Raw genomic sequence first — 25,026 nt, 5'->3', positions numbered from 1 at the left:
CCAAAATAAAGTACATTAGAAACCCTGAAATACTTTGTAATTAAGGAAAATTAAAAAAAAATGGGTGGAATATATAATGTCGTCACCCTGTATATGCAATAATAAGATAATCTACAATTTAAAAAAATCTTTATACCAGAAATACCCCAGTTTACTCCAGAGATTGGAGTACGGGTCCCAAATATTTGCTGTCATAATTGAGCACATTGTCATATCGGGTGGTATTCATCGTTCTCTACATGGAGCCAAGGAATGACACCCTTCCATTAAGAAGGACACATTGCATGTTAATTTATTTTGAGAATATAAAGACATGGACTCCCTAATGCTGAAAAGAGTTTGGTGCCACTTGAAATGTTAGAAATAAATTGTATTCTGTAAATTTTTCTTGAGATGTTTGCATCTGTTGACTGTTAGCTAAAGTTCAGAGCAAAAATGGGTATAATCAGTTTGTATTGATTATGGCTAATAGCAATGAATTTTCTCGGGTAGTCTAGTGGATATTCTGCCATCGACACCTGCCCTCTTGCACTACACCCACATTCACGCTTATAAATACATTCTCATGAAACAGTTAACTCAGAATATAACTATGATTAAACTTGTTATATATGTAGTAATAAATATCTGTATATACAAAAATACCTCCTCCAAAAATCACAATATGTGCCTAAAGATTCACAGTCGTACTTGAGCAAAATTCTTATATCGGGTAGCATTCCTTCTCGTTCTTAGTATGGAGCTAAGGAATGACAATTAGGTGGGATACATTGTGCAACCTTTGCTTCAATAAAAGCCTACATTATTTTTTTGATGTTATATAGGCAACTTCAGATATATGGAACAATTCCTATGGACCCCCCATGCAGAAAAGATTTTTGTGCGACTTGAAATGTTACACATAAACTGCTATTCTTTAAATTTTTCTTGAGATGTTTTCATCTGATGGCCAAGAATATACCAGCATGCCAAAATGTGATGTTATAACATCTAAAGTTTAAAGCAAAAGTTGGTATTAACAGTTTTTATTGATTATGGCTGAAAGCAATGCATTTTCTGGGGTAGTTGATATTCCACCATCGACACCAGCCCTCTTGCACGACACCCACATTCACACTTATAAATACATTCTCATGAAGCAGTTAACACAAAATATAACTATGAAGAAATTGATATACATAATAATAATAATAAAGATCTGTATATGCAGAAATACCTCCTCCAAAAATCAGAATATGGACCCAAAGATTCACAGTCGTACTTGAGCAAAATTCTTATATCGGGTAGCATTCCTACTCGTTCTTAGTATGGAGCTAAGGAATGACAATTAGGTGGGACACATTCTTCAACCTTTGCTTCAATAAAAGTCTCAATATATATTTTTTTGATATTATATAGGCGACTTCAGACGGATGGAACAGTTTCTACGGACCCCTGATGCTGAAAAGAATTTTGTGCTACTTGAAATGTTAGCAAAAACAGCCATTCTGTAAATTTGTCTTGAGATGTTTTGGCCATGAGTATACCAGCATACCAAAATGCAATGTTATAACAGCTAAAGTTTAGACCAAAATTGGGTACATTCAGTTTGTACAGATTATGACCGTTAGTTAGCCATGAGTTGGGCACATACCTTCAAATTATTGCAAAAATTTTCCAGTTTAAATTTTGTCTCATTGCCGTCAAAATTGTTTTACATTTTCATTCATCCTTCCTCCCGATTTGTTGAGCCAGCATCGATTCGAAAAAGGGGAACAAAAGTCGATTCTATCACTCCAGCCCCCTCTTCCTACGAGTGTCAGCCCAACCAACACTCACAGTCGCAAAAGTTATGGTGAACGAATGTCAACAAAGCTTCCACCACTGGAAAATCGTTGAAAGGCGGAGTGAAATGCTGGTTTTTCTCGTTTTCCCGACCTTTTCCCAGTCGTAGTTCGTGATGGGCGAGGACACAGAGAAAGACGGGCCTGTCCTTCACGTCGCCGTCATCGGCTTCCACCATAAAAAGGGATGTCAGGTAAAAAAACAGAGTTACCCCATATAAACAACATAATTTCGACCGTTGATAATCCATTAATTTCATGATCCACTGGAGAAAACGTACAGATGAATCATCCTGTTTCCCCCCCATTGTCTGCAAGATTGCTTGTTTATTCTGGAAACACTATATTGATCATAGAAAACTTCAGTGGCAATATTCGTCCATAACTTTTCTCAACCCAAAAGTATATATTTCTTGCACCAAATAGAAATAAATTGAGGGAGAAAAGTCTTGAATAAAGTTTAAAGGAATTAAATTTGTAAAAGTTTCATGAATATTTCTTATAAATTAACAACTAAATTAATAGAAAATTTAGAATTAAAAGAAAATTTATGGTATTAGTCTAGGTATAAAATTCCTTGAGGGGCAGTAAAACAAGCCATTATTTACTACAAACTAGTTTGATTCAAAAGTGCGTTTTGTTCATTATTTTGAATTTTTAAACATATTTTTGGTTAATAGTTTATCCCTTGAAATATAAACTATCATTTTCTTTGATTTTGTAAGCCAATCCTCGTCTTACCATAAGTTAGGACAAGTTGCTAAAGTAAGTTAGAAATAGTTGTAAAGAATGTCAAATCATGTCATGTCATTTACCGGGTTCGAATCCAGCGGCCCTGCATTCAAACTCGACATACTTATGCATACTTATATACATGATATACTTATATACTTCAATGTCTAACATAGATGAATAGTCTGTCCACTAAATAATGAAAGTTAAAAAGTTATTTAGTGTGATTCTCATAGACTTGGTTCATCCAGCTGTGAGACTCGATAAGTTGAAGGATTTATGCTGGATGTCCATTGGCATGGGACCAGGAGGCTGTGTAACAGAAACTCCCACATCTAGCCCAACAGTTGTTGCTTTACCTTTCCTCTCCTACTCGATCGGAAAGCCAGTATAAAAGATGATTTGGAAAGCAAAGTCAGTCAACTCAAAGACACATCTCAGGAACTCGAGGGCTCAGGCGGTGGTTCACAGAGGTGGTCAAAGGCAGTGGTTGAGACACGACAGTTGTCCAGGGCCGAGACGAATTGAATATTGTCAACTGTGGAAGAGCGGTATGGTGTAGGACAAGTCGAATTCCTTGTCTTAAAAGCAGCAGACAGGAGGATGGACTCAGTCAGCCAGACTCGGTGAGAACACTCAGTCAGCTTGAAGACATAGCCAAGTAAATCAAGGACAGTCTAGAGCAATCAGCCAGCCACACTCAGCCAACAAGGACCTAGCCATTGCGACAAGTCGAATAGATCTGTTGAGAATCCAGGAAGATGTGGAAAGATCTGGTGGGTGTAAGTGCTACTGCTGTGCCACATTCCTCCAAACTTCATTCTTTTACTTTTGTCCTTTCTTACCATTCTTGTTCCACCTTGAAACTTGCAATTGTAAAGCTTTTTATGGTGAACTCAGTTGACTCAACTAGGAGACTGGGGTTCTCATCACTTGCTACAGGACTACACTTGCCTGTTCAACTAAAAGCCTTCTGAATGAGGGCTAAACTCTGGGGTAAATGTTTGACCAACTCAAATAATTCTCTTGGGTCAAATTGTGTGGGACACTTCTGCAGCTTCTAGAACTTAATCCAATGCATCCAAATGCCGGAAAACTAACTTTGTGATACTCCTAATTCTAATGAAAGTTTCCAAGCAGATCTTTTCCAATATTTTGTTTTAAATACTATGAAACGAGAAGAAATAAGGCGCCCACTTTGCTGTGGGTTTTCAAGGGTAAAAATATCCTTCCGTGAATTTTCTGCACAATTTTTAAGCAGTGTTTAGACAGACTTTAAGTTACCTTAGCATCTAGAATCATATTATTAATCTTTTTCTGAATACACATTGCATAAACATTAATTATGGAGTACAAAAAGATAAAATCATTTCAGTCAGGAGTGTATTTCCTCTTGTGTTGATAACAACTAATTTTATATGCTTGATAATGTCCCAATGAATATTTAAATTATCTTCCACTGGCATCTGGGATTTTTATCTTTTTTGACAGTTTAATCAAGGTGTTCTATGGCATTTAGGTCAGCATTAAATGGTGGCGATTTGAAACATTGGAAGCCATTTCCTACAAGACAATTTTTACAATCCAAGGTATTTCATTGTTATGCATAAAATTAACATTTATTAGTGACGACAACGCTGTAGGTATATAGCTGTAGGTTTTATTATGAGAGGAAATCTATACCTAAAACAACATTTAATTGTTTTCCAGAACTCTCTTGGCCATCTGAAATAAACACAGGAAAACAAAATTTTACTCCAAACTTGCTCAGTTTGATTGAAGTTGTTTCTTGTGTATTTTAATTGGGCCTGTTGTGTTTTTAATTTGTTTAAGATCTCATATTTATTTTTACAATGTTTTGGTCATTTAAAATAGAGGAAAAAATAGTGCTTTGTCTTTTTTTAAATTAATTAATTTTTTTATTACCACAAAGAGAAAATCATAGCTCAGACGTCGGAAATTTTTATGGTGTGTATGGGGATGATGCTTTGGGAGAAAACGCTGTACTTTAGTGGTTTGCTTGGTTCAAAAGCAAAAAATTTTGATTTGGAAGACGCAAAACACTTTGGTCATCCTTCAATTGTTGATGACCCAATCCAAGTTTTTTCACAAATAGTCCTCACTGAATGACACAAGACATCAAAGGGAGGCTTAACATATCTCAAACAAGCAATTCAATGCATCTGAAAGCATCTGGATATGTTTGTCAGAATGATATTTGAGTTCCTCTCATGTTGGCTGAGAAGAATTTATTGAACTGCATCTTTATCTGCAATTCTCTCATAACACACAATATAAATGACCAATTTTTAACTTTATTTAATTTTAACTATATTCAGACAGAAAAATTTTGAAGAAAATGCATCAACCCATCATGAACAACTACAAAAACTGGATTACATCTTGTTATTGCTTCTTTTTTGTTAGGTAGGGTTTTTAGCTTTTATTTATTTTGTATTTTATGCAAAAAAATATTTACCCTACATCTATAAAATGAAAGTTGTTTTATTGGGTAGATTTAATTTTTTGTGTATTGAAATAAACTTCTAATAAATAATAATGTTAGCAAATTTTATCCAGTAATTTATAATGAAGCTTATTGGTTTGGGCAAGTTGATTGATTACTTGTGAATAACATTATGGTTAAATTGAAACAGAGCTTAAAACAACAATAAGCAATATAATAAAACCTGAATTGATCAAACAAAATTTTATTGTAGATTTTTATGGTTTTAAATAATTTTTAAAGGTGTATTTGTTTGAAATCTGTTTGCATGTGTTTTTCCCATGCGCAGTTGTTAAAAGCTGATATATTACACTAATGACTCACTGATGTAGTGGTAAAAATAGCTTTTAGATAATTTGACGTGTCAATTTTTGCTGAGATAATTTATCATGATGAAAAGTTCGTTCTTATGTCTCATTTATTTATTTATTAAAATAATTCTCAGGTTGAATTTTCTTATCCACCTCTCGTCCCTGGAGGAGATGTTACGTGTACAGAATGTCCACCCGGTTGGAAATACCTGCCGACCCTGGCACTCCCGGATGGGTCGCACAACTACGAAAAGGACACCGTTTTCTTCCATCTCCCATCTCTGGACTGCCCGAACAAAACGGTCTTCGGCGTTTCTTGTTTTAGGCAAATCCCAGTTGAAAAAATTAAAAACCGTACTTCTGACATAACCAGAGGGACAGTCCAAAAGGCAGTTTGTGTTCTGAGTAAAATACCACTTTATGGGCACATTCAAGTTAAGATGGAGCTTATTACCCATGCATATTTTGAAGAAGGTAATTTCAATTTATTTCATTTTATTTAATAAACTACTTGCAATGATTTTTTTTTTATAGGGGATTTTACTAAAGTTTCTTTACTTGAAGATACTTATAGAAATTTAAATGACTGTTTAAACCAAATATTTGACCTTCATAGTGCTCCTCAGCTTTTTGTTGGTAAGTTATTAAAATAAGTCAATTTTTTTATTCAACTTATAACTTTAAAAAATAATATATATATTTTTTTAGGGTTATCTGCTCGGGATCTCATTTTAACTTTAAGGCATAAAGTATTACTTCTTTATAAACTGGTGCTGCTTGAGAAGAAGGTGCTTTTCTTTCAGTCGCCTGTACAGCCACTTTGTACAACCATTTTAACACTACTCTCTCTTCATCCAAATTTGGTAGAAGATGGATTGTTTCAGTCTGCATGTTTCAAGTAAGCTGCTTCCCTCAATGTATATAAATAAATAAGGACGGTTATTTAATAATTTTACTCCCACAGACCATCAAGACCGATGTCTCCAGTTCCTCGGTTTGAAGAGAAAACACAGAAAAGTGCAGACTTCTCGGAAGAAGCAGATGTCAAAGAAGAGACTGAACTCAGACATGACAAAGTAAAATTTACTAATACCTCTTTTTTTTAAAATATCCAAATTTGATTAAATTTTTAGGAAATGAGTGATAATCAGGAGATTAATGAAATGCTAAAGGCAGATCCTAATCGTAATGGAATGAAAATGAGACAAGAGATAAATGGGAATCAGCTTGCTGCTAGGATTGATTCCAATGCGGAAATAATCAAAGATGATCAGAAACATCTATCAAACCCAACAGTTATTGATAGAGTGGTAAGCATGTATTTCAAATTACTTAATCTATATCTATACTAAATTATAGATATTACTATTCTATACTATCTATACTAATAAAATAAAGAGAGAAAGTTTGTTTGTTTGCAAGAGGTAATGTCAATATCTACAATTTTGATCAAATTTTTTTAGGCGTGTTCCATATGATCATAGGAATGACTTTATAGTTTTGTTATGTAATTATTGCAGTATCAAGTAAAGATGTGAAATTTTGTATGTTACTGTGCATATCGCAACGCAAAGCAGTTCAGTGTAACTTCTAATCCCCACTGCTGCGATGCTCAATGAAAATGGTGGAGGATTTATGCACATGTACAGATGTAGGCAGATGAATGTTTATAAATTTTAATCTGTACAACTTAACTTGAATTTTTAATATTTAATTTAATAATGAAAAATTTTCCTGCTTATTCTATATTTTCTGTTCAATTTATTTATTTTAAAAATTTAAAATCTCCAAAAGAAAATTGACTAAGTCTGACCTCCACTGTAAGGAAACAAAAAATCCGGAGGCTAAATGAGATAGCAGAACGACAAAATCATTTGGATAGTCATAATGTTCACAATTCAGCAACTCGAGCTACAGAAAATGGTAACAAAAAGAGCGTTATTGAGCAGAGTATGTTCCACTAGATCTAGGGTATAAAATCACGAGTTAAGAGTGAGTGGTTGTAGATTATCATTTCGTTATGATCCAAATGTCGATTATGCCCATTTTAACGACTTTCAAATATAAGGCGATATAAATAAGGTGTGCGATAGGTGTAACGTCAAAAAGTGGGCTGATGTGTATAATGGATTATTACATCTATTAGGTTTCGTGGCCCGATTGGCCAAATAATTTTTTTTCAATTAATTAATCTTTAATTAAGGTTTTAGTTGAAATAAAAAAGTCAGTGTCACAAGCGGAATTTGAACCCAGGACCTTTGGCTGCTCTACCACTTGAGCTATCGTGACTTCGATCCACTCGGACACCAAAATTTTTGGCTCAACCAAAACCTTAATTAAAGATTAATTAATTGAAAAGAATTTATTTGGTCAATCGGGCCACGAAACCTAATAAATGTAATAAGCAAAATGAAGTATACTTCACTAAAGCTCTCCCTGGCCATTTCATTTGTCGCCGAGAATCAAATAGATTACACGACATTTGAAAAATGGCAAAAAGGAGGGAAAATTCAAAAGGCGGGGGTTGAAATGGGAAGTTGGTGTCTGAGTGGATCGAAGTCACAATAGCTGAAGTGGTAGAGCAGCAGCGCATTTTACTGAAGGTCATGGGTTCAAATCCCGCTCGTGACAATGACTTATTTATCTCAACCAAAACCTTAATTGAAAATTATGAATTATATTGCACAGCTGGTAAAGTTACTCTTTGGGAGATTCTTGACCCACCAGAAGAAAAACATTCTTGACAAATTTAAAAATAGCAAACGTACGATTGTCTAGAAAAATGGCTTTGGCAGTTGCTTCCTCCCAAAAAGCAGCTTTTCTTAGCAGATGTAGCACATTCTACATTTAAATTACCATTAATGGTTACTTTACAATAAGAAACAGTGTGTTCAATTTGTATAAATGAGTAGGCAAAGAGGTGGTGATAACCAATTTTCCACTCAATTACTAAATTTTGGTGAATGCCAAGTTCCAATGAGAATTGTTTGATTCAGGCAGATAGTAAATTAGGAAGAATTTTAATATATATTAAAGAATTAGTTGACAAGATTTACCCAAATATAGAAAATTGCTCCAAACAAGTAATAACAGGACATGTGAATGAACTATTGTGTCTCCAAGGGATGCGTATGTTGATGAATTAGTGACCTATTGTTTCATAATATGTTGAAGTAATCAGACGTGAAGTAGTTCATTCATTTTTGCCAATGTTTTGACCTTTATTCGGGTCATCTGTAAATTACAAAACATTTTTGTGTAATTTACCCAGGCACTGAAGATGACCCGAATAAAGGTCGAAACATCGGCAAAAAAATGAAAAAGGTGTTTTTCTAAACTACCTCATTCTTGACTGCTTATCACAACTTCTACAAATTATGGAATAAACAATGTTATTTTGCAAAAGCTGCCAGGCGAATCCTGGATTTATACATTTATAAATACTGTCGAAAACATAGAAGATGCAGGGTATGACGTTACTAATTTGAAGAATATACTAAACTCATAAAACAAAAACTTACCGAGAATTCTATTAATGAATTTGTAAAAAATGATATAATAGGCCTCTTAAATATATTCCTGCTATCTAATTATTGTAAATTCAATACTTATAACAATACAATATTTTACTAAATGAAAGGGTTACCAAAGGGGGTCTCCATTATCCCCACTTTTTGCTTAAATATTCATGGATAATTTACAAAAAAAACCTTTTCAAATCAAACAACAAATTAATTAAATCTGTTCATTTTTGGAAACGCTATGTAGACGATATTTTATGCATATGGTCAGGAACATTATAACATTCATAATTTCTAGAATTTTTACATTCTTTAAATCCTCTAGGACTCCGTCAACTGTACAAATTAAAAATTGGCATTTCTGTAATGTTACTAAGCAACTTAAATCCTCCAAATCAGTGTAATGATGCTAGATTGTAGGTCACATCTGTACATAAAAATATTAATAAATCCATTATACTTACGGGACCTGCAGCTGGACACAATGCACATAAACCTAGGATTCCAATGGATTTGCCCTTTACAATTAAAAGACTACAATTTTGCTATAATCAGTAAGAAATCGCAAGGACAAATGTCTAAATATGTGGGGTTGATTTGTGGGAAGAATGTTTCTCACACGTACTATATATGTTGGTTTATCAAGAACCGGAAGATTGGATAATCAATTTATTTTGATATGTGACGGAAACAAAACCAAAATGCAGTTTATTCAAATGCATTGCAAAAACAAAAAGAATGTAAATCAATAAATATGTCGCCATGTCAGTACAAATAACAAATTTGCAATTATTCAAATTTACACACTACCCAAGTGAAGCCAAGGCTATAAAATATAAATAATATAAAAACAAATAAATGAATGAATCGAAAATTTTCTACCATTGTATAAATTCATTTCTTTTCCACCTCCTACATGTATTTGTAAAATTTAAACAATGTTTATAAATCCCAGGCCCTGAAGACGATCTCAATAAAGATCGAAACATTGGCGCGATAAAGAAAATGTTTTTCTAAACCTACGTCACACCACACCGCTTCTCACAATCTCCAAATAATCATTGATTAATGTTCACTAAACACCACACACACACACACACAGAGTATAAAAACAGTAATAAATCAGGTTTAATCTAACACTCAACCCATTATAATGATCCCCTTATATTTTATTTTCTTCTGATAAATATAAACTGAAATAATTTCAGGAGATTAATGGACATTTGGAGTGTGAAGAAGGAGATGGTGATAAAAAAAGCGATAGCCCAAAAAGACTGAATGAAGGTGAAAACATAATTGGATCCATATCTAGAGATCCTAGTAGTATGGATCTACTCGGAAATGCTGGAATTCAGAATTCTCTTCTCATGATAGCACAGATTGATGCAAACTCTTGTGGTTTACCACTTCAAATTTTCAACAATGTCTGTGATTAAATGTTAATGCAAAAAAAGTTCAAACTTTTATGCCAAATTTATTTTAGGGTTACCTTTGTTTGCCGTACCTTTCACTGCCGTACATGGATGTTCTGACAGATCCAAACATTAGAGGTTATTTACTCGGTGCTACAAATGTTCTTTTTAAACAGAAAAAAAATCTTGCTGATGTAGTAATAGAACTAGAAAACGGTATAATAGAATGCCCAGAACAAGATTTGAAAAGAGCTCTCACGCTTTCCACCGAGGATCTTAGGTTTAGTGAATTTCTTGTTCGCCATGTCAGTGCAACATGTACAAAGTATGATGTCTACGCAGATGGTGTCGGATGGGAGGGCAGCGAAGACTGGATCAGAGCACAATTCCTAGCTTATACACTTTGCTTGCTTAGGACCAGTCTTCTACAAGGTATTTACTTTTTCATATTGATAAATCTGTGTTTGCATACAAGTATCATTGCAGAAGGGTGTAAGGAAATAGACCAGTTTAACAAAAGTTATGTAACGGCACTGCAAGAGTCGCAGAGCTACAAAGAATGGAAATCTGACCCAAGATCCCAGAACATTCTTGAAATCAACCCCGGTCATCCTTTTGCCGGACAAGTGTCTGTCGTTAAAGATATGAAACTGAAAATTGAACAGTATGTTTTCAATCAGTTTTGAAGTGCATGTAAATAACTAAAGAAATTCGTCAAGAATAATTACATTTCTAATGAGCATTAACAAAATTTCAGTACAATGCAAACAACAGAAAGCGGAAGAAAATTAAACCAAGCTATGGTCACGACTGGTAGAGCTGTAGCAACAACTGGCAAAGCAGTTGGTAGGGTATTTTCTTCTTTTTTTTAAAATGGATTTTACGCTCTGTTTGGTTAACATGGATATTTTTTTCAAGGTGGTGCATTTATCCAGGCACGTGGTGCTCTAAGCAGCTGGTGGAGTAATTTGACTGCCCAACAGGTCTTAGAGACGAACAACATAGAAAAGGCTATTGAAGCCGACCAAGTCAACGATGGGATGAAAGATGACAAAGATATTGAAGAGGGAATTGAGTTAGTTGAGGGAAATATGGAACCCACTGATTAACTGGTAAAATTTTGATTTTTGAATCTCTTTTTCTTACTTTAACAAAAAATTTCTTTACAGTATCAAAAATTGTATTCAATCGATGTGATTGGCGTTATAATATTGAATTTTCAAATATATTTGCAAATAGAAACATCAGAACATAGAAAATTACCTTTTGAAAATAGCTTCCGTTTAAAAACAAGTTTCTAAAAAAAAATGTTGCGTATAAATGATATATTTTTATTAATATAAAATCATTATATAAAAACTGATATTGTAAATATTACAATTGTTTGTTGATAATATACGTTGGAATGATTTATTTTATAATAGAGTTTATTATCATTATATCAATCATTGGTAGTAGTGTTCTCATATGAGAAAACTGTCAATTGTAATAGATGAGAAATGAATAAAAGTAAAAAATTAATAGATTAAACGGTTAATGATTTTGAGTAGAAAAACCGTTTACTGGAAGTGATATATCCTGCATATAATCCTGCTGTTGCTTTTGACACACCACAGTATCGAGTTAGTGATAGCTTTGTTTTAATGTGATGATAAAATCAGTCATTTTCATTTGCCAATGATTAATTTTGAAATGTACATTTTATTTGACATTTTTTGATTTGTCATGACTGATTTTGTCAAAGAGAAATTTTTTTTTTTAATGACAGTAATAATTTAATTCCCCTAACGTTTAATTATTTGGCTGTGTATGTTTGTAAGTTTGTACATTCCAGGTTATGATTTTTTTTTTTTTCCAAATGCTGTTGGAACAGTTTGAACAAAGTGAGAAAGTGTTTGAATACCACTTTTGAATAGTGTGCAATTGTAGTTGTGATACCAATTGATATTGGAGTTGCTTCATTTCTTTGTTTTGTTTTTTTGAGTTTGCTCAGATTTAATGTAAGCTATTTAGACAGTTAATTTAGCGAACAATGTCTTTGGTGTTTAAATGAAATTGATCGCAAATAACAAATTATTAAAAAGTTGTTACCTAGTAGAAGTGAAATGCATAAAATGATATAAAAGTACTTAATTTAAAAAAAACTCAAATTATTCACTTTGTGTAATGACTAAATCAATAAAATATATATATTACATTTGTGTTTCAATTTTATCCTATCAGAATCGTTCAAGAAACAATATATCAGAAAGGACTTGTTGAAAAAAATTAACTGACTTGTCCTATAAAAAATAAATATAAATGGACTCCATATTCGTTTTCATCCCACTGGTAATTAAATAGTTAATTATAATTATTAATAATAAATATGAATAATTTGAATCTCTGTATGGTCTGGGTGAAAAAACAAATTTGGTTGTTAAATGCCAAGCTTTTGACCTATTTTAAGGTCATCATCAGGCAAATCTTAAAGATGCCTACAATTGAAATAATTAAGTTTTTAGTAGAAGGTTTTCAAATTCTTTGAAGACCGACTCAGTCCCAATATCGCACAAGGACTTGTTTTTTTCATACAGACCATAACGAGATAAAGATTATTTGTGAGTAAAAGAGTGGTCGATACATCTAACACTAAATAAATAATTATGTAGTTTGTTAAATAATAAAAATTTTCAACCTTCAAATTTAATTCTTTAAAATAGTGGGGGGTTGACCAAAAATAGGTTTTGCTATAGATAAATAATTTATTGATAAATTAATTTTTACATGGCACTCATTTAGCCAAAATAATGAACCACATCTTCCCTTGTCCATCAAGTTACACAATGACAAAGCTCCTTTCGACCCATGGGATGAAATGTAGGTAGAGTTCGCCTCATATATTAAATAGCTAACATAGATCCCTCAAGTTAATCGGCAGTTCATTCAAAAATGAAAATGATTTATAAATGACCAGTAAGTTAAAATGGAAAATTGGTGTCTGAGGGGATCGAAATCACAATAGCTCAAGTGGCGAATTGAGCCGAGGATTGTGAGTTCAAATCCCGCTCATGACACAAACTTTTTCATTTCAACCAAGACCTTATATAGAAAGAATAATTAATTGAAATAAATAATAATATACCACTAAACATGGATTAATATAACAAGTAAAACAGTAATCACTTCACTAACATCTGGCCGTGGCCCGTTTTCATGTATTTTTTTTACTTGCCGTACAGACATTCAGTCAATGTCATTTTGTTTGTGACAACTCGCACCAACCGACCTGGGCTACCTCCAAAGGGCACTACCCTATACACCCCGCTTCTCATTCGGGCATACACCTAATTTTGGCAGCATTAAGAGATGGATAATGCTCTCAGTTATCGGGTTTGTGGTCGATAACTGAGAGCATTGAAGTAGCTGGTCGATAAACTACATAGGAGATGGATAAAAACCGTACATAGCAACAGATACCCCTGGAAAAGTCCACATCCTCCCTACTTCCCAGGGACCATTTGCCCTTTGCATGTGGAGCACCCCCCGGAGACAACCCAGTACACCCAGAATGACTCAGGCTCCTCACCTCTTAATTAATTAATTGGTAAATAATAAATAATCTATATAAATGCACAAATATTAACAAATTTCAATAGAAATGAATGGTCGAGTGAGTGCCGTATTCAATCCCTTTAAATAGATAGTTCCTACCCACAGTAAGTTGTGAGTTGTAAAAACAACTTACTATAGCAGTAATAAACAAATAATCAAGTGATAAATAAATAATTAATAAATTACTCATATAAATACTACTATATAAGTAACAATGTAAATCATTAATAATTAGACATATATTGCATTAATTAATTAAATAATTGGTAATTAAGCCTAAAAATTCAAACAATGTTTTAAACACCATTTCATTTTCAGAACCTATAAGGCTATTAAAACTGAAGGGCTTCTCTACCTCTTTGTAAATAAAGATTCGTTCAAACATGGCATTTCTCGTTTCTTCATACTCCAGACAATCAACAAAATATGTTGTAGTGTCTCGGGTTCATAGCATGGTTCACAATTTGGAGAGGGTCTTTTACGAATTCTGTTCAGATAAGCCCCACATGTGCAGTGATTCGACTTAATTCTGATAATTGAAGAAAAAAAACACCTTGCTTCCCATCGTTGTGAAAATCCATGAAATGGGGCGGGGTTCAAGAATGAAAGCCTTAAAGAAAGAACCTGACTTATCACTATTATACCACTTTTACCATTCCTGTGACAGTTTTTTTAGTTAGTAACCTCTTCAGGGTATTTTGATGTTCTGGACTTCTGGACCCAATGTAACTTCCTTAGCCAACGTATCAACAACTTCGTTATGCACCACTCCACAGTGACCACGACACCAACCAAATGATACATTCTTGTTTTTTCGTTCTAGGCCATATATTTTGCTAACTTTTTCCGTCACTAGGTAGTCACGTTTGCCTTAGGAGAAAAATTATGGATTGGAGAAACTGAGCATTTGCTATCTGCCAATATACAAAACTCAGTTTCCTCTATGGTGAAAATATAATCCAAGGCTTTTAAAAGAACATAGATTTCTGCGGAAAATAAAGACTTCATTGAGGTAAGCATAATTTTACTAAAGAATTGCTTTGTAGTTTCATAAATGGCACATCTGACTTTACCACTTATTATCGAACCATCCGTAAAAATCAAATGGTTATTGGGCAGTTGTCAATTCACAATAATTCAATTCTATGAATAATGAATTAGCAATATGCGGAGGATATTTGGCGTAATCTTGTAAATAAACATTACAATTAATTAAGGTTTTTAGTTGAGATGAAAAAAAGCTAATGGCACGAGAGGGATTCGAACCCACGACCTTCGGCTAGATACGCCGCTGCTCTACCACCTGAGCTATCGTGACCTCGATCCACTCGGACATCAACTCCCCATCTCAACCCCACCTTATGAGTTTTCCCTCCTTACTTGTAAATACTTGTAAATAAAGTGCACTTGGTTTATTAATAGCTTTTTGATAGTCAAGTTGGTGCACCGGGTGGAGCTGATGTTTAGACATTGAAAATATATCAGAAATAGAAAACAAAAAGGCACATACTATTGGACGGGGTTTCTTTTTCCAACTTAACTTTTTCATCTCAATTAAGATCTTACATAAAATGAATAATTAATTGAAATAATTAATATTATCAATTAGACCACTAAAATATAAATTGATTAGTATAATAATTTAAAACTTTAAACACTTACAGAACATGTAACTGGGTATGTTGTGTACCCTTATAAATAAATACTTGAATGAGAGGAGTTCGCTGGCCAAACGGTTTGGGAAGCCCTGTTCAATTGGATATGACTTGAACTAGAGATGGGCAAAAGAATCGAGAATCGATTCAAAGAATCGACTCATCTAAAAGAATCGATCCCCCAATCGATTCCTTTAAGTGAGTTGCGGTTCAGTTCAGGTAACTGGAGGGGACGGATACGTCACACGTTTCCGGACGATTCTTTTTCCTGTAACAACTCNTTTAAAATGTGTAAGTAAACATTAAAAATTACTTATATTGTATAACAAATTCCTTTTCGTAGCCACGTAAATAATTTAACAACAAATAAAAAAATAAGAGAGCAATAGTTCGTGCTCTATTATACTAACAATTATCATATTAATCCTTACGTGTTCGGCGGTCATAATTGCCCGGCATATTATTCAGAAATAAGGCTTTCGTTAGTATTACTATCATCAATATTTTTCTTTCTAAAAATACAACGATTTGATACAATTTATATACTTAACATTAATACCATATTTCCTTTTTCGTTGTGGTAAATAAATACTAGAATTGAAAATTAATTTGAATTATGGCGGGAAATTTGGATAAAGGGAGAAACCAATAAACGAAAGCTCTGGTACCAGGAGTGGGGGGGAATCAAAGAATCGATAAAAAGAATCGACTCATTTCAGGGATTGAATCGAAGGGAATCGACTCACTTAAAAGAATCAAACTTCCCACCACTAACTTGAACTCTTGAAGTAAGAGTTGACGCTTTTGTGAGAGTTCCTCCAGAGTCGGATAGATGGTAGGACCGTAAAGTTTTGTAACTGGCGCATGCCTTCTGGATCAAGGAGACTTCTTCGCTTTTAACCTATCGCTATTTAAGTCAGGTTCTGTTTTGGAGTCGATGCGAATTCATCGGTCCACAGTGTTTAAAATTTGTTGGTTTTCTCTTTGTGGTTGCCGTTGGAATTTGGAGTAATCCAGGAGAAGAGAGACACCGTCGAGATGGTGAACGGGAGAGTTTAGCCGTGCCGGTCGGAAAATGTGACGTCAAATATGTCACCTGTGCTGTGTGCGAATCCAGTCGAAGATAAAAACCGGCTATAAACCGAATTGGAAAAATAATTCGTCCGCGAAGGAGGCGAAAATAAGATCCGCCGGCCCTTTTCAGAGAACAGGAGGTCTTAAAAGCCCCCGAGCTTTTGAAAGCCCGGCCCCGGAATCGCTTCTATGAAACCCGAGGCGGGTCTGGATTTTCTCTCGGATCGCGACTAGGGGGGCCGAAAAAGAAGAGACGACGGCGCGACTCATCGCGTTGTAAAGGATGCGAAATAAAGTGGCGAGGAAAGCCGCCATCTTACGTCCGTAATTCGAGGAAACCTCCTCATTTTCATTTTTCTGGGGGTTCGACGATCCGGGAGACAAACACTCGGAGAATTTTGTAAATATCGGAGTGAATTGAGGAAAACACGATAAAAGTGGTGTTCAAAAAGAAATCCACCAACATTAGAGGCGTTTCAGGATACTGCAAAAAGGTGAGAGGCAATTTTCAATGTTTTTACATCTATTCCTACCCCATTATTAGAATTTTATGGTAAAATAACCTGACTAGAAAGGATCTCGTTCATCACACTAGTCCAACAGAATCTATTTTCATTCTCATCTTGTTAATTCCTCATTTTTTATGTTATTTTATATATTTTTTATTGCCCAGAAATGATAACAAACTAGCATTGCTAATAGATTCTAATAAAAAGCAAACCAATTGTACTCAAGGCTTTTGATTATTTTTTTCGATTTTCATCCCTCCATTATTAGAATTTTTTATAAAGTAACCTGTCCGTAAAAGATTTCATTCACCAGTCCAACAGAATCTATATTAATTCCTATCTTAATAATTTATCATTTTAACAAAATCAGTCATTTTTTTATTACACTAGGACTGATAATAAAGCAACAAGCGCTATTGCTTCCCCATTATTCAAATTTTATTGTAAAATAGCCAGTCTGTAAAAGATTCTTTCATCAACAGTCCAACCGAATTTATTTTCATTAGTAATTTCTGTTTAATTTAAATAAAATCAATCGTTTCCTTTATTATTTTTCATGTTTTTTTTATTCCCCATAAGTGATAAAGTAGCGGTGCTAATAGATTGTAATCAAAACCTGTGTATTCCACAGCAAGATTTTCATCCCTCCATTATTGCAATTTGATAGTAAAGTAACCTGTATGTAAAAGATTTCGTTCATCACACCAGTCCATCAGAATCTATTTTCTTTCCTATCTTAATAATTTCTCATTAAAAAAAGTCATTTCATTTATTACAATAGAAATGATAATAAAGTAGCGAGTTCTATTTCGTCCTCATTTTATAGTAAAGTTATAGTAAAGTAGCCTGTCTGTAAAAGATTCCTTCATGCCAGTCCAATAGAATATATTTTCATTAGTAACTTCTATATAATTCTAATTAATTAAATTGTTAATAAATTAATTGTTTAATTCAATTATTTCATTTATTACACTAGAAATTATAAAAAAGGATCACTTCTATTCCTTCCCCACTATTAGAATTTTATGGTAACGTAACCTGCGTGAAAATGATATCGTTCATCACAACAGACCAACAGAATTTATTTTCACTCTCATCTTATTAATTCTACTATTTTATATATCTTTTATTGCCCATAAATGATGCCAAATTAGGAGTGCTACTAGGTTCTAATAAAAAGCAAACCAATTGTATTCCTCAGCAAGACATTAGATTTTTTCCCGATTTTCATACCTCCATTATTAGAATTTTTTATTAAGTAACCCGTCTGTAACAGATTTCGTTCATCACACCAGTCTATCAGAATCTATTTTCATTCTAATCTTTATAATTCCTCATTTTTATATTTTTTATATATTATTATATATATTTTTTATTGGCTATAGTAAAGTAACCTATCTGTAAAAGATTCGTTCATCTCAGCACTCCAATAGAATTTAATTTCATAAGTAATTTCTGTTTAATTTAAATAAAATCAATCGTTTCATTTATTACATTAGAAATGATAATAAAGTATCAGTTCTATTCCTTCCCCACTATTAGAATTTTATGGTGGAATTATTATCATTCTTCACAACAAACCAACAGAATTTATTTTCATTTTCATCTAATTAATTCCTCATTTTTATATGTTTTATTGCCCAGAAAGGATAACAAAGTATCAGTGCTTATTACCAGCCCAACCGAATCTATTTTTATTCTCATCTTATTAATTTCTCTTTAAAAAATAATATATTTCATTATAAATAATAATAACTGCTGATAGGTTAGTACCAACAGGGACAACTTGGAGGTTTTTTTTTCCAGTTTTCATCTATTCTTTTCCCATAATTAGAATGTAATGGTAACCTGCCTGGTAATGATATCGTTCATTGCACTAGTCGAATAGTGTCTAAATTCATTTATAATTTTATGTTACAAAACAAAGATTTTATTACGCTAGAAATGAAAAGTAGCAGTGCTGATAGATTCTAAAAAAGAATCACAAAATCACGTCAATAAACATTTACATTTCCCCTGGTATTTATTTAATCAGACAACTATGTTGAACGAAATCCGGAGAGGAAATTAAATTTAACCTTGTGTACAATTTTAGCGAAGGAAAATTCCATTTCTCTAAAGAAAAGAAAGCTCACTTAACCTTTAGACTGATGGTATTATCGGGAATGCTTCGCGCCTGTCTTTTATTACAAAACCGATTGTTGGACATTTGCTTTTGTAAAATTCAAAACCGATCCCAGCCCCGTCAAGAATTCGGGTTTTTTATCCGTGGAGGAAAAAATGCAAGTAGATATAAATGAGAATGAATTTTAGTGTATGTGTCGACCCAAGGTCATTAAACGCGATGATTACATGAATCAGTTGATTTATACGTGCAGAGGCACACATGCGCCGAGCTTAACTTTTAAGGAAGTGTTTATGGAAAATCGCCGTCGAAACTGGCCGGTCGTTACATCACGAAAGGACAAATGCATAGAAATTTATTATTAATTGAAGGTAAACATTTTATAAAAACGTATAAATCAAGGATGAGATTTATTTTAGAATGCATAAAAAATTAGTTTTAAAAGGTCAAGAGAGATTTGTTATGTTACGGTATGTGATTAGTGTGGTCCGCCTGGCTTTGCTGTTTACATTGGTTTGACGCGTTCCGGCCATCTTCTGTCCGTAGATGTCCGTGATCAGACTGGTAACAATATTCAACTACTCGCAGACCACCCAAGCCGACATTACTGTACTCTCAATTTACACTCGTTGGTAATGGATTTGATTACGATAAGATACACTATTTAAAACTGATTAGATATTTAAGCTAAGTTGTCTATGACTGTCTGATGACCTGGGATGATCAAATTGATGACAACTGTCCAACAACTCGCTGACTACCCAATCAGACATTACTGAACTCTCGACTTACACTCATTGGTAATGGATTTGATTACGATAGGATACACTTAAGTTGAAACTTGTTGGTTATTTAAGCTAAGTTGTCTGTGAATGTCTGATGATAAAATTGGAGACAATTGCCCAACAACTCGTTGACTTCCCAATCCGACATTTCTGTACTGTCAATTTACACCTGTTGATAATGAATTTTTAATATTTCAAGTACTTATATAGAAATGATGAATGGTGGAGTGAGTGTGTTGTTCAATCTTTGTAAAAATGTTTCATGTAGTTTTCTCCCTTTAAAATACACGTATTATGCTCATATCAAACTATATTTTTGTAGGAGAACAACATAAGTAGTATCGTACACTATCGTATAACTTTGCGACGACGTTCTGTCACAAATTATGTATTTCTGTAACTACGATAACCATACTGCCAGGCATAATTTTAAAGTGGAGACCGAGCGACGTAGGTTAAAATACATTTTTTCGCCCAAAAAAACTCCCTGAATACAAATTTTTGGGGCATAAAAAGAATTGTTTCCTCAAATTTTCAATGCATATTTTTTCGAATGATACATTTAAGTTGAAACTGGTTGGATATTTAAGCTAAGTTGTCTGTGAATGTCTGATGATCAAATTGGTGACAACTGTCCAACTCGCTGACTTTCCAATCCAACATTACAAAACTTTCCATATTCAAGTTCGAAATATAAACTCTTTGAAACTCTCAAGCTCTAAAAATAGATATATTCTTGTTCATTTGACGGCAGAACTGTTTCTCTTGGTTTGCAATTGCTGATGGCTTTATGGATCGTGTTACGATTAAGTTGAACTTGACTGGATAAGTTGTCTTACCATGTTCTGTTGATTTCCGCTGATCAGAGATGATCAAACTGGTGACTTCTTTTCTACTACTTGCAGACCCCCAATGCAACATTAACTATTTAAAAACATACAAGATATAAATATAAGTCGTGAGGGAATATTTTTTTCGATAAAAATCTCAATATGCAATAATATCTTATCTTACGTGGATGCCCGATGATCTGCATGCAACCGATAAGTCGCATACCTTATCCAATTTTTAAAACAATTCAATAGACTGATTGTCTAAGTAAAGACATCAACTTTAAACTTTAAATTGTTTCACCATCTTATCTCAGGGTGAGTATTAATCTCAACATTTTATGATATATTGATATACTACAATATATGATAATATATTGTCTTACGTTTATGCCCGATGATCTAAACTGATGACAACAGCTCAACGATAGCAGCCCACCCGATCCAACATTACAAAACTATTTGAAACACTCAGACTCTAAAAATAGGTGTCATGGATAATATTTTTCAGTATTAATCTTAATATTTTATGAGAGTTTATTAGAGAACAATATCAATACATTATTATTAATTTATCCTTGTTTAACTATTTGGTACATACTGTATTTCTCAATTCAAACTTGTTGATTCCTTTCATGCATCAATTAAGTTGAACTTGGTTGTTTAACATAGTAGAATTTTTTGAGATACGTTCATAAAGTCTTTTATGATGAAGTAGACTTTCTTTGGATCTACTTCATTACAAAGACCTTATGAAGATACCTACAAAAATTCTGATGTGTTTATTGTCTGGTCGATAAAAATATCCAACTTTAATTGGCCGGTTAAGTTCTGCGGATGTCTGATGATTAGGGTTGATCAAACTGGTGAGAAATGATTTACGACTAGCATACCGCTCAATCCACATAACTATTTGAAACACTCAAGCTTTAAATATAGGTCTCAGGGATTATTTTCTTCATAATTAATCTCAATATTCTACGGTATATGGATAGATTACAATATTAACACGTTTTTTTTATTCTTGTATGACCGGTTGATACAATTATTTTTGTCTATTCCGAAAACGGCTGCATCTTAGGTAAGCTGACTGTCAATGGTTAGACTCGTAGACCACCCAACAGCATTAAACTAATTGAAATATTTGAAGCCTAATTGCTTGAACTTTTATTCTTATGCTTGACTGACCTGTTAGTTATTCAGCTTGCAATAAATGATTTTTATTATGAATCATGTAAGGATGATGTTAGATGATCAGAAACGATCAAACTAATGACAACTGTTCAACATTAGGAAGACCAGTCAACCTCTCATTACTAAACTATTCACATTAAAGCTCGAAATATAGGTCGTGAGAGGATTTTTGCATTAAATAATATTGTGTACCACATTGTTATTTATTCTCGTTTGACTAGTTGATACAACTGTTTTTCTAACTTTACAATCGCTGATTCCTTTTATGTATCGTATTACGATTTAGTTAAACCAGGCTGGGTCATCAGGGTTGATCAAACTGGTGAGGTTTGTTTTCAAGTCGCAAACTGTCCAATCCAACATAACTAAACTATTTGAAATTCTCAAGCTCTTAATACAAGTCTCAATGGGCAATTTTTCAGTATTAATCTCAATATTAATTCGGTGTTATTAATTCTTGTTTTACCATTTGGTAGAACTGTTTATTCACAAATTACATTGGACACATTAAAAAAATCCATGACATCTGCTGATCAACTCTCAGACCGCTCAATTCAAAATTTCTTAACTATTTGAAACATTCAAGCTCTATAAATAGGTCTCAAGGACAATTCTTGTCAATATTAATCTAAATATTTTCTGATATATTATTATTTATTCTAGTTTGACCAATTGGTGCAAGTGCATTTCTCAATTTACTCTCTTTGATAATGGATCTTATTAAGATTAGGAACGATTAAGTTGAAGCTGTTTAAATCTTTAAGATAAGCTGACTGAATGTCTGATTATAAAGACTCCTTAGGCCACCGTATCTATTTGAAAAAATTGAAGGCCTAAATAACGACTTTAACTACTTATTTTTAAACAAATTGACCAGTTAGTTCATTTTTTCAGCTTGCAATAATTGGTAATTGCTTGTTATTATGGATGGTGTTTAGGTGGTGTTAAATGGTCAGGGATCAAATTGATGACAGCTGTTCAACCCAATTTTAAAAAAATCACATAGGTCTCGAGAGAAAACGTTTTACATAAAAAGAAACTCAATATACAATAATAATAAAATTATGTAACACAGTGTTATTTTTTCTCGCTTGACTAGGTTGGTGCTTAGGTTTTATCAGTTTACAATTGTTGATCCCTATTATGTTTCTTATTAGAATATATTCTTTGAAGTATTTGATAATGTGGAATGTAGAATATGTTATGATTAAATTGAAAATGGTTGCAACTTTAAAATAGGCTGTCGTTGAAAGTGTAACGATCAGGGATAATTAAACTCCTCAAGTCACCTAATCCAAATTATTTGAAAAATTTATAGTCTAACTGAAGATAATAACTTCTAATTCTCATACTTGATTGACCAATTACTGTGGTTTTCCAGACTGAAATATTTGGTTATTTTAATGGATGATGTTAAATGATCAAAATGATGACAGTTGTTGCACAACAAAGACAACCCAGCTTATTATTTCAAATTATTTCAAACATTCAAGTTCGACAAAATATAGGTCTAAATATATTTTTCATTAAAAACTCAATATATAATATTAACACATTGTTATTCATCCTTGTTTGACTAGTGGTATAGTAGTTTTTCGCAATTTACAATCGTTGACTCCTTCTATGGATCTTCTTACGGTTGTAGATGTTCGATGATCAAGAGTGATGAAACTGGTGGCATTTGTTCTATAACAAGCAGACCATCCAACTTTTTAAAAAACTCCAAATTAACACAATATAAATGTAATAATGTAATTTAATCTTATTAAGAAAAGTACGATGTAATTTGAACTGGTTGGATTTTCAAGCTGAGTCGTCTTGTCATCTACGTGTGTCACCCATGATCACTTTCAAATTATTCAACAATTTACTGATCAATCGCCTCAACTTTTCTGAATAATTATCGATTAACGGTCACTAACCACCATATTTTTGAATGATCTTAAAAACAGTTTTAACTTTATTTGTATTTAAATCCTGAGAGTCTTTAAACAAAGTCTTCTTCTGTCGACGGACAGAGATGATTGTGGTGACAACGATGGTGACAACTGTTCAAAAACTCGGAGACCACTCAACACCAACTATTTGAAAGACACAATTAACGAAAATTCTTAATAGTTTCAGCTACTGTAATAACTTTACACATTATAACTTACCTCACTATTACACTATTACACTATTACTTTACAAATTATAAATTTACGATAATACAACTTAAATATTCCAATTTAATTTAAATAACGAGATAAGGTTAGGTTTGACGTTCAAACTAAGCGCTCTTGCCATCTTACGTGAATCTCGATCATCTGAACTGTTTTCAACCACCCTACTCAACTTGTTTAAACTATTTGAAAGATTTCAATTTTGTGTATCGACTAACTTTAGTTTTTTTTTTTTTTTTAAAGTTTTGTAAATTGTGTTGCCATCTATTGACGTCCAATACGAATCAGGTCCGGCCAATCCAATACCTTCGAAAGAATGAAAGCCTAAATAAAGGCATTAGCTTTAATTTTATATACTTTACCGTTTAATACATTTTCCACCTTGCAATAATTGATTCCTATTATGAATCCATTCAAGCTATTAATTAACGGAGAATATTTTCCAAACGGTTTTCTTAAGGGAAAAGCTTTATTCGGTTTAAAACGGTTTGTTCCCTTGGTGTTTTAGAATTGAAACAAAATAACGGATTTGAATATTAAGCAATTAGTCATCTTACATGGATATGAGATGATCAGTTTCAAATTGGTGACAACTGTTCAACCACTCTACCGATATTTATTTGAAAAGATGGTTCAGTCGCTGATTTCGAATATTTTCCTAAGATATTAGGAAGTTTTATATTTTTTATTTTATATTTTATTTATTTTTTAGTTTATTAGATAAATTAATATTTTCCATGTGGGTTTTTATGTAGAACCAGTTCAATTAGGTTTTGTATTAAATCCAATGAAT

At 33.1% G+C, this 25,026-nt stretch overlaps 3 protein-coding genes across 10 annotated transcripts in view; 2 read left to right on the top strand and 1 right to left on the bottom strand.

Annotated features, from left to right (window-relative positions):
• LOC106662427 (pyroglutamyl-peptidase 1) overlaps positions 1-15,824 on the bottom strand; it is a 31,788-nt gene extending 15,964 nt beyond the window's left edge. Inside the window, exon 1 of one of the 3 annotated variants that reach the window (XM_014386516.2) lies at positions 15,562-15,824. The gene's annotated coding sequence lies outside the window, so the exon portion shown is untranslated. Of the gene's footprint in view, positions 1-1,633; positions 2,084-9,357; positions 9,496-15,561 lie in introns of those variants that run through there. The other 2 variants (XM_014386517.2, XM_014386515.1) reach the window with 2 other exon arrangements.
• LOC106662421 (late secretory pathway protein AVL9 homolog) lies at positions 1,923-14,375 on the top strand. 3 transcript variants are annotated; one of them, XM_014386505.2, is made up of 12 exons: positions 1,923-2,017; positions 5,507-5,846; positions 5,907-6,008; positions 6,081-6,270; positions 6,337-6,448; positions 6,506-6,682; positions 10,102-10,317; positions 10,377-10,737; positions 10,792-10,969; positions 11,063-11,151; positions 11,224-11,417; positions 14,218-14,375. In XM_014386505.2, the coding sequence occupies exons 1-11, from the start codon at positions 1,940-1,942 to the stop codon at positions 11,412-11,414; spliced, it is 2,034 nt and encodes a 677-aa protein (XP_014241991.1). In that variant the 5' UTR covers positions 1,923-1,939; the 3' UTR covers positions 11,415-11,417; positions 14,218-14,375. The 3 variants fall into 3 exon arrangements, 2 of the variants coding, with proteins under 2 accessions (XP_014241991.1, XP_014241990.1); XM_014386504.2 differs by lacking the exon at positions 14,218-14,375 and adding an exon at positions 11,475-12,478; XR_001339895.2 differs by lacking the exon at positions 14,218-14,375 and having other exon boundaries at positions 10,792-10,998; positions 11,224-11,349.
• Positions 15,825-16,422: 598 nt separating the features above from the next.
• LOC106662419 (serine/threonine-protein kinase tousled-like 2) overlaps positions 16,423-25,026 on the top strand; it is a 174,967-nt gene continuing 166,363 nt past the window's right edge. The window contains exon 1 of one of the 4 annotated variants that reach the window (XM_014386495.2): positions 16,423-17,122. The gene's annotated coding sequence lies outside the window, so the exon portion shown is untranslated. The remainder of the gene's footprint in view (positions 17,123-25,026) is intronic. The other 3 variants (XM_014386502.2, XM_014386493.2, XM_014386499.2) reach the window with 3 other exon arrangements.

Source organism: Cimex lectularius, unplaced genomic scaffold, assembly GCF_000648675.2.
Source record: "Cimex lectularius strain Harlan isolate CLEC.00 unplaced genomic scaffold, Clec_2.1 scaffold33, whole genome shotgun sequence".
In the NCBI taxonomy this organism is placed as follows: Eukaryota; Metazoa; Arthropoda; class Insecta; order Hemiptera; family Cimicidae; genus Cimex; species Cimex lectularius.
This window is presented reverse-complemented; position numbering and strand designations above follow the sequence as displayed.